The 10,069-nt window shown below is 41.3% G+C and overlaps 1 protein-coding gene across 3 annotated transcripts in view; it reads right to left on the minus strand.

The window, feature by feature from the left end:
* The window catches only part of LOC105483589 (telomeric repeat binding factor 1), a 38,871-nt gene extending 30,231 nt beyond the window's left edge, over nucleotides 1-8,640 (minus strand). Inside the window, exons 1-2 of one of the 3 annotated variants that reach the window (XM_011744508.3) lie at nucleotides 8,275-8,630; nucleotides 1,980-2,075 (exon numbers count right to left, since the gene is read on the minus strand). In XM_011744508.3, the coding sequence (XP_011742810.1) occupies nucleotides 1,980-2,075; nucleotides 8,275-8,587 (409 nt within the window). In that variant the 5' untranslated portion in view covers nucleotides 8,588-8,630. Of the gene's footprint in view, nucleotides 1-1,979; nucleotides 2,076-8,274 lie in introns of all 3 variants that reach the window. The other 2 variants (XM_011744509.3, XM_071068111.1) reach the window with 2 other exon arrangements.
* Nucleotides 8,641-10,069: the final 1,429 nt, after the last annotated feature.

The following is a 10,069-nucleotide window of genomic DNA, read 5'->3' on the forward strand; positions in this document are numbered from 1 at the left end:
CTGCCCAGGTTGGGGTACAGTGGTGTGACCATAGCTCACTGCAGCCTCAAACTCCTAGGCTCAAGTGATCCGCCCACCTCAGCCTTCCAGAGCTGGGATTACAGGTGTGAGCCACGTGCCTGGCCTTACTAACATTTTTTACACTGTAACTTATTGACATAGTGTTTGAGAAATATTGAGTTAAATAAGATTATCAAAATTAATTCCATCTATTTTTTTTTTTTTTTTAGCTACACCTGCTGGAATGGGAATTTCTAAATTTCATGACAGAGTTTCATTCTGTCACTCAGGCTGAAGCGAAGTGGCACAATCACAGCTCACCACAGCCTCAACCTCCTGGGCTCAAACAATCCTCCCACCTCGGTCTCCTGAGCACCACACATGGTTAATTTTTTAAATTTTTTGTAGAGACAGGGTCTCGCTATGTTGCCTAGGCTGGTGTCAAATTCTTGGGCTCAAGCGATCCGCCTGCCTAGGTCTCCCAAAGCACTGGGATTACAGGTATGAGTCACTATGCCTGGCCTACTTTTCTTAACATAGCTATTAGAAAATTTTAAATTAGACATGTGGTTCACATATCTCTATTACGCAGTGCCACTATAGAGCAAAACAAAACAAAACAAAACAAAACAAAACCCAAAAAAAGGGGTTATGTATAGCTGAAAATTCAACACATAAAATTTTAAATGCTGCCTCAGTTGAGTGTATTATGGTGAAATACATTGATTCTTGATAGCTGACCCTTGCTCATTATATCTAGGATATATCCAAAAGAGTATCCTGGTAAATTCCAAGATTAAACCATGAGATCACACATAAAATCTGGATTCCCCCCGCCTTTTTTGGAGAAAAGGTTATCCAGGAAGCAACTAAGACGTGCTGAACAACTGCTATGTGTAAAGCACTGCCAGGCACTTTAGAATACTTTTCCACCTTAATTTGGAAAACAACCCTGTTAACAACAGTGTCAACTTATAGTATGCACGGTCTAGAATTTTGCTCCAACCTGCTACTTCTCCAGCAACTGGCCCAGGCCTACCTATAGCTCTGTTTCTTTCACAACGATTCTGCCTCTATCTAGTTCTGTCCATTTATGGTACTGGCACCAACTCCAGACCTACCCTCACGCCCCAAACAAAGCTGACTACATCAGCCAGAGCTACTTTAGTGGGGGCTTTGACAGCGGTGCTAATATACTGGGATTTTATGTAAGACAACACTTCAGTAAGTAAGCAGTTTTATGTAAGTACTGCCCACTACTCAGGATTGTTGGAAAAGTATTTTGTAAATCATAAAAACCAATCTAAATATAAAATTATTTGCATCAAATAGCCTTTTAAAATGACCATGTTGTAAATACCAGCCATTGCTGATAAACTGAATCAGGCTTGCCCATTACAATCTAAAATGAACTACAGAGACAAGGGAGAGAGATTACAGCTATAAATTGTACTTCTTACATAAATAAGTGCTGGCATCAAGTTCAAATAAAAGGTTTCAAATATAATAGTTGCCAGTAAAAAACAGAGTGTGTATGATTGGAGTCACCACAAAGTTACCAAACAGAGTCAATGAAACACACTTCCCCAACAGTAGCATCAGAATCACCTGGGAATTTATTAGAAATGTACATTTCAGAGCCCCATACCCATCCTACTGAATCTGAAACTCATGGGAGGTAGGGAGACTCAGCACTATGTTTTTTTTTTAATAAGTCCTTTAAGTAATTCTGGAGCAGGCTGAAGTTTGAGAACCAATGTTCTAAGGTGACAGGGACTACATTTCTTTTACTTGCTTTAGATATGACTGTATGTGTGTACACACACACACACACACACGCACACACACACACCTCACACCCCTATGCACCAGACACTTGTAGGCAAACTCCCCCCACAAAAAAATCTGTTTCTTCTCATTGTCTTACATTTAGACACAGATTGAAATATTTCCAATATAAAATAAAAACACATATTTACCAAGGGTTTTTCCTGCTGCAATTCTTGTCAAAAACTGACATATGTATATCGTTCTCAACTGGTAAGCTGTTAGACTGGATAGTCCATGAATAATAGCTAAAAAAGAAAAAAGTAAATTTTATTAAAATCAAACTTGATCCAGTAGTGCCACTGTGTGGTTTGTTCAGTAATAGGCTACAAACATGTTGTAAAAATTATCATAGAGTTGTACATTTAAGATCTGATTAAAAATGAGAACAAAAAAAAGAATAGCAATGAAGACATTTCTTACAAAATAAAACTTTCACGTGCAGAATAAAAATTGTTGAAAATTCTTTCACAAGTAGCAGTCTACATTAACAAAAAAGATTTAGATACAAATTGTAAAATGTGTAAAATCACTGGTTGGAAACTTATACCTAGAAACATGTCATATAACAGAAAATATTTTATATTATTTTTATCAATGTTTCAATTAAGTGAGTCTGCTTAGCTTACAAAGCTGTATTTTAAAATATATTAATATTAACCTTACCAAAACTTGAATGCCCACCCAGATGTTGAGTCAGGCAGTGACTACATACAATACCAAGTAAGCCATACTCATGGACCACAGTGAGCTTTTTACCATGTAGCAATGAGAGACAAGCGATTGAACTACTGAAGTAAAAATGTGGCGAAAACTTTAAAAAGACAAGTACAGAATGCTCTGGAAGCATATAACAAGAAATCTGTGTGTTTAAGTATCTTCTGCACAGAGGAGGTGTCAGGGAAGGCTTCTCTGAGGAAATAATATCTAACCTAAGACCTGAAGGTGCCACCACTACCATTACACTTAATCCAGGGCTTGGCTGGTGTATATAAAAAGCTTAAAAAACTAGCAAACTGAAAAGCAGTTCTTTAGCAATTAGGCATATAAGACAAATATATTTTTACCCAATTTCCTCCCTCAATTCTAACATAATCTTATGCTATACCAGAGATTATCTGGACCATACACAGTCATAATAGAATTTAACAGAATTTTAAGAGAGCACAAAATTTATATAGAATTTAAACACAAGCCATTCAATATTTACTGAACATCTACTGCCAGCCTGTGTTAGGAGGTGATGACTTAAGATAGCCAGTCTCCGCCCCCATGAAGGTTTTAATCTGAGACGACACAAATTAAACAAAAAGTTATGTAAGCAACTAATTAAAATTTTAATGAGTACCACCAAGGATAGGTGCAGGCATACCTCATTTTATTGTGCTTTGCAGATAGCATGTTTTTTATAAATTGAAAGTTTACGGCAGCCCAGCTTGAGCCAAGTCTAATGGCACCATGTTTTCTTTTTTTGAGACGGAGTCTTGCTGTTGCCCAGGCTGGAGTGCAGGGGCTCATCTCCGCTCACTGCAAGCTCCGCCTCCCACGTTCACCCCATTCTCCTGCCTCAGCCTCCCGAGTAGCTGGGATTACAGGTGTGAGCCAATGTGCCCGCCTCATTTTTCTAACAGTACCTGTACCTGTCACATTTTGATAATTCTTGCAATATTTCAAACTTTTTCACTATTATTGTATCTGTATGGTGGTCTGTGATCAATAGCCTCTGATGTTACTATTGTAAAGGTTCTGGAGTACCACAGATCATGGCCATATAAGACACAAACTTATTCCATAAATATTGTGTGTGTTCTAACTGTTCCACTGACCAGCTCCTCCCCTTTCTCCCTCTCTTCAGGCCTCCTTATTTCCTGAAACACAACAATATTGAAATTAGACCAATGAGTAACTCTACATGCCCTCCAAGTGTTTCAGTGAAAGAAGTGCATGTCTCTCACTTTAAATCAAAAGCTAGAAATGATTAAGCTTAGTGAGGAAAGGATGTCAAATGCCACAATAGGCTGAAACATAGGCCTCTTGTGCCTAACAGCCAAGCTGTTAATACAAAGGAAAAGTTCTCAAAGGAAATTAAAAGTTCTAATCCACTGAACACATAAATGATAAGAAAGTAAAAGAGCCTTATTGCTCATATGGAGAAAGTTTGACTTGGATAAAAAAAAAGTCAAACTAGCCACCATGTTCCTTTAAGCCACAGCCTAATACACAGCAAGTCTAAGGAGCCTGAAAGAGGTGGGAAAACTGCAAAAGAAAAGTTGGAAGCTAGCAGAGGTTGCTGGTTCATGAAGTTTAAGAAGCCATCTCTATGACATAGAAGTTCAAGGTGAAGCAGCAAGTGCTGAAGTAAAAGCTACAAGTTATTGAGAAGATCTAGCAACAATCACAAATGAAGGTGGTTACACTAAACTGATTTTTCTTTTTTTTTTTTTTGAGACAGAATCTCGCTGCGTCACCCAGGTTGGAGTGCAGTGGCGTGATCTTGGCTCACTGCAGCCTCCACCTCCCAGGTTCAAGTGATCGATTCTCGTACCTCAGCCTCCTGAGTAGCTGGGATTACAGGTGTATGCCACGATGACCAGCTAATTTTTGTATTTTTAGTAGAGATGGGGTTTCGCCATGTTGGCCAGGCTGGTCTCAAACTCCTGACCTCAAATGATCCAACTGCCTCGGCTTCCCAAAGTGCTGGGATTACAGGTGTGAGCCACTGCATCCAGCCAACAACAGATTTTCATTGTAGATGAAACAGCCTCATATGAGAAGATGTCATAGAGAACTTTCATAGCCAGAGAGAAGTCAATGCCTAATTTCAAAATTTCAAAGGACAGGCTGACTCTCTTGTTAGGGATTAATGCTGCTAGTGACTTTAAGTTAAACCGATTGCCCATTTCTTATTCTGAAAATCTAACAGCCCTTAAAAATTATGCTATATCAACTCAGCCTGTGCTCTAGAAATGGAACAAGATTAGATGACAGTGCCTCTGTTTACACCATGGTTTACTCAATATTTTAAACCCATTATTGAGATCTACTGCTTAGAAAAGATTCCTTTCAAAATACCATTGCTCATTGATAATGCGCCTAACCAGTCAAGAGCTCTGATGGAGACATATGTACAAGCAAATTACTGTCGCTTTCATGCCTGCTAACACAACATCCATTCTGCATCCCACAGATCTATTGTTCTGTCTCCCTGTCCCAGCCTTACAAGTAATTGTGAAACAACCAATCTTCTTTTTGTTGTTTCAGCTTCCTTAAGTCCTTACTGTCTATAAAGTCAACCTCCAACTGCTCAATTCATTGAGCACTTATTTTATGGAATAAAGTATTACCTGAATCCAGAATCACAATAAAGCTAAGTGAGGTCTTTAAACTAAACTTAGTTGTAATTTTTTCTTTTGACAGGGTTAAAGCTAAAAAGTAGCAGAGCCAGGAATCAAACTGGGACAGTTTACTCCAGAGTCCATGTTCTTAATTGTTATACCACACTGCTTCCCACGGTAGGGTTAACAGTCTATAAAAGGTATTATCTGAGATCTGTGAGATATGAGAGTAATTCTGAGTCTAAATAAAAGAATTAAGAATTTTCTAGAAAGCATCAAGAATTGTATATTTTTACAATTTTGAAAACTGAGATTCAATAAAATAAGAAATTAAAAGTCCTTAAAAATTAAAAATGGGAACCCAGAAATAACACTGTTCACAGTTTGCTTATTGGCCACTGATTAGCAGTGCAACTTGAAAAATAGCTGACTCTCTTTGGTTTCTGTGCCCTTAACTTTAAAATAATGAGAGTAGCCTAGATTATTCCTTCAGTCTTGAGCTACAACTCTGAAGGTGGGTTTTTGTTGTTAATTTGTTTTTAACCTTGGCTCTGGGATGTTTTTATGAACAGGATTTTTTTTTTTTCTTTAAAAAAAAAATCAACTATTTTCTAGAACAGTTTTAAACTCACATAATTACTGTAAAAATGGTAGATAGGTTCCATATACCCTGAAGCAATTTCTCCTTTTTTTTTTTTTTTTACCTTTTACATTAGTATGTTGTGTTACATTAATGAATCAGTGTTGACCCATTATTATTAACTAAATCCATGCTTTATTCAGATTTCCTTAGTTTTTACTTAATGTCCTTTTTCTGTGGCAGGATCCCATTCAGGACACCATATTACTTTTAGTCTTATCTCTTTAGGAGCCTGTTGTCTACAAGAGTTTCTCAGACTTTCCTTGGTTCTGATTATGACATTTTGAGTACTGGTCAGGTATTTTGTAGAATGTCCTTCTGGGATTTGTCTGATGCTTTTCTCACAATAAGACTGAAGTGATGGGTTTTTGGGAATAAGACCACAATGATAAAATTCTATTTTCATTACAAGTGAACATATCACCAACTATTACTGCTGATGTTGGCCCTGTTCACCTAGATGAGGTAGTGTTTGTCAGGTTTCTCCACTGTGAACTTAACTCTCTCTTGCCCCCTTTCCATACCGTACTCTTTGGAAGAAAGTCACTGTGTGCAAACCACACTCAAGGAGTTATGTTCCACCTCCTTGAGGATGGAGTAGCGACATCAAATTATTAATACTTGGAATACTGCATGCAAGATTTGCCTCTTCTCCCATTTATTCAATTATTTATTCACATCAGTATGGACTTGTGGATATTTATGATATACTTTAAGCTTATACACTAATACCACTTTATGTTCTTGCACTAGTGGTTCAGCTGTGGCCACTGGGAGGTCTTGGAGATGGCTCTGTGTCCCTTTCGAACCCCACCACTGAGGTGTTTGGTTGGTTTTTTTTGCACTTCCTTACTTCCTGGCACTACAAGATGTTCCAGGTTTATTTTGTATATTTCCTGTCCTAGTTCCAGAATCAGTCACTTCTCCAAACAGCCCTGGTTCCTTTTATTGGAGAACGCTATTAGAAACCAAGATCGGGATGCTAGGTGTACTCAAAGTTAGGTTGCTTCTGTGCCCTTTTATCTGACAGAGCAAGGAAATACATGTCTACACATGCATATGTAAATATTTCTAAGTCATCTATACCTACATGAGCTAAACAGTTCATACTGATGTCTCCAACTCTAAGAGAACTTTTTAATAATTCTGAGGAACTAGCTTCATTCCAGGATTTAATTTTCTACTTAATGTTAAGTATCCCTGGCTCCAGAGTTAACTGCAATATAGAGGAAAGATCTTGGAACTGGAAGGTAAAGCATGGAGCTGAAACACTCCCTTATAACCTATCAGTACCTTAAACTAAGATTATTTGCCTAACTCACAGGATTATGGTGAAGACGAAATGTCAATATGTCTTTCTGAAAATTCTATTAAATAGCATAATTATAGTATTATAAACATATACTTGCACTGTAATTTTAGCGCCAACTATGAATGAAGTACCAGAACATCTTTCTGTTATTTTTCAAAAAGCTACACTAGGCCAGACGCGGTGGCTCACGCCTGTAATCTTACACCTGCGGGTGGTGGTGCACGCCTGCAGACCCAGCTACTCCAGAAGCTGAAGCGGGAGGATACCTGAGCCTGAGGAGGCTGAGGCTGCAGTGAGCTGTGATGGCGCCACTACACTCCAGCCTGGGAGACAGTGAAACCCCATCTTGGGACAGGGGCTGGATCGGGGCGGGGGAGGCCCCGCTAATCAACTCAAACATCTGAGCTGGGAGAACCTTAGACTGAAAAAACTATGCTGGTTTTTTCTATGGATCTATGTCTTTGTCCATCACTTATAGGCTGTCTGAGCAGCAGATTTCATGAACGGTTTCATTCATTCATTTATTTATTGATACAGGGTCTCACTCTGTCACCCAGGCAGGACTGTAGTGGCACGATCTGCAACCTCTGCTTCTTGGGTTCAAGCGATCCTCCCCGCTCAGCCTCCCAAGTAGCTGGGACTTACAGGCATGTGGCCAGCATTTACTTTTATTTAGAGACTATACAGAAAGTAACTGCTGTACAGCCAGCAGGCCAAATGAGGTTTAATAGCTCACAAATTAACATATAACACTGATGGGGGGGGGGGGGTCACTGGAGGCCACACAGTGACTGCTGAATATTACCACAGGAATACCTGACTATTTTGGCTGAGAAAGCGCCAGAAGAGACAAAGGTACTGGGTTGAGTGGAACTGTATACATTTTAAATCATTTAATGCTTGCATCAAACCTAAACAGGGTCTTATTTTCATTTTATCGAATAGGAAAACAATCTGAGAAAAACTCAGATGCTGATAACGGGCGGAACCGGGATTCGAACAAGTTCAGCCCGGAGCCTCGGACTCTCAGCTTATCGGCCGCAGCAGCCCCTCTCTCCCCACCTCCCTCGGCGACGTTGGGAACCAGCCCTCTGCCGCGCGCCACTGGGCCCGCATCCGGCCCCCGCAAAGTCCGCAGCCCGGACGCGGTCCGCCCTCACCCTCGGCGCTGTTGCGGGTCCGGCGGAAGTCCTCTGACCGGCCGTCGCGGAAAGCTCGGCAAAGAGAGAGGCAGAGGAAATCGAGCATCCAGCCGGCAGCCACGGCCTCGGCCTCGGTCACCAGGCCCTCGTCCTCCTCCTCCTCCTCCTCGGGGGCCCCCACTTGCACCTGGCACTCGAGCAGTTCCTGACACTCGAACTGCTCCTCGTCGTTTGTCTCCGTTTCTGCCATCTGCTCCTCTGTAGTGTCGGCATCCCTACCATCCGCACAGCCCCGCGGGCTTGGGGCCGCTGAGGAGGCGTCCTCCGCCATGTTCAATGGCTCGCGCTGGTACTGCCCCTTCGGGCACCGAGCAACGATTGGGTCGCTCTCGAGGGCACGGGGCGTGGCCGCGGAGAGTCTCTTCCGCCGGCGGGAGATGGGCGAGAGGCTCAAGCCTGGCTTCTGATTGGCCGAGACCTGTTCCTGCCTCTGTGGGTTGAATTTTCCGCCAGTCTAGGGCAGGGCTTTGTAAGTAAACTGGAGGACACGGTGCTGAGCGAGGAGTGAGATTAGGATAGGGGGAGGCAGCTTTATCTTCCTTATTCCTTGTAAAATGCAACCTTAGGCCGGGCCCGGTGGCTCAAGCCTGTAATCCCAGTACTTTGGGAGGCCGAGGCGGGTGGATCACGAAGTCAGGAGATCGAGACCATCCTGGCTAACATGGTGAAACCCCGTCTCTACTAAAAATACAAAAAACTAGCCGGGCGTGGTGGCGGGCGCCTGTAGTCCCAGCTACTCGGAGGCTGAGGCAGGAGAATGGCGTAAACCCGGGAGGCGGAGCTTGCAGTGAGCCGAGATCGCGCCACTGCACTCCAGCCTGGGTGACACAGCGAGACTCCGTCTCAAAAAAAAAAAAAAAAAAAAAATGCAACCTTGACTGGAGCAACAACACGGTTATTTAAAATGAAAACGCATTTGCCTGTAGCCTATTTCAGAAAGAGATGGGTAATGAGAACTTGTCACTGTTAGTAAAGCATAACACTTTTAAACCTTAGTATTCATCTGTTACTACTTGATCAACGAGCCACAGCTATTCCAACAGACTAACATCTGTGCTTCTCCAACCTCAAGATGCATCAAAATCAGCCTGAGGGCTTGTTAAAACACAATTGCTGGGTTCCACTCCCAGAATTCCTGTTCTGCTGGTCTAGCTTGGGGTCCTTGAATTTGACAGTCTAATGCTACTTGGCTGGGCACCACATTTTGAAATCACTGCTTTAGAAAGACTATACTACTAATGGAAATGTATCTGAATCAAGGTTTGAGACGACTATAGGATGCAGTTTGTAGAAAATAATAAGCGAATGCTTATTTTGAATTTTGAAACTTAGCACAAAAGGAAATTCTAAGTGGGGATGGGTGGTCTGGTTATTATTATTATTTTTTTTTTCCTTTGAGACAGGATTTCGTTCTGTTGCTCAGGCTGATCTCCAACTCCTGGCCTCAAGTTATCCTGCCAAAGTGCTGGGTTTACAGGCCTGAGCCACCACACCCGGCTCCGTTTTCTGTTCCTTGATGTGGGTAATGGTTACATCAGTGTGTTCACTTTATGAAAATTCACTGAACATCGTTTATGCACTTTTCAGTATGTGTGTGATAACTGACTAAAAAGTTTAATTTAAAAGCTCTTCTGTTTATAAGGCATCCAACATCATCAAAGCCTTTCCACATTTTCACACACTTCTTGTTGTTGTCTTTAAGGTGATACACTTTAAGTGTTGAGTAACTAAGGCACTGTATTCTAGTATTAAG

The sequence above is a fragment of the Macaca nemestrina genome, chromosome 8, assembly GCF_043159975.1.
Source record: "Macaca nemestrina isolate mMacNem1 chromosome 8, mMacNem.hap1, whole genome shotgun sequence".
In the NCBI taxonomy this organism is placed as follows: domain Eukaryota; kingdom Metazoa; phylum Chordata; class Mammalia; order Primates; family Cercopithecidae; genus Macaca; species Macaca nemestrina.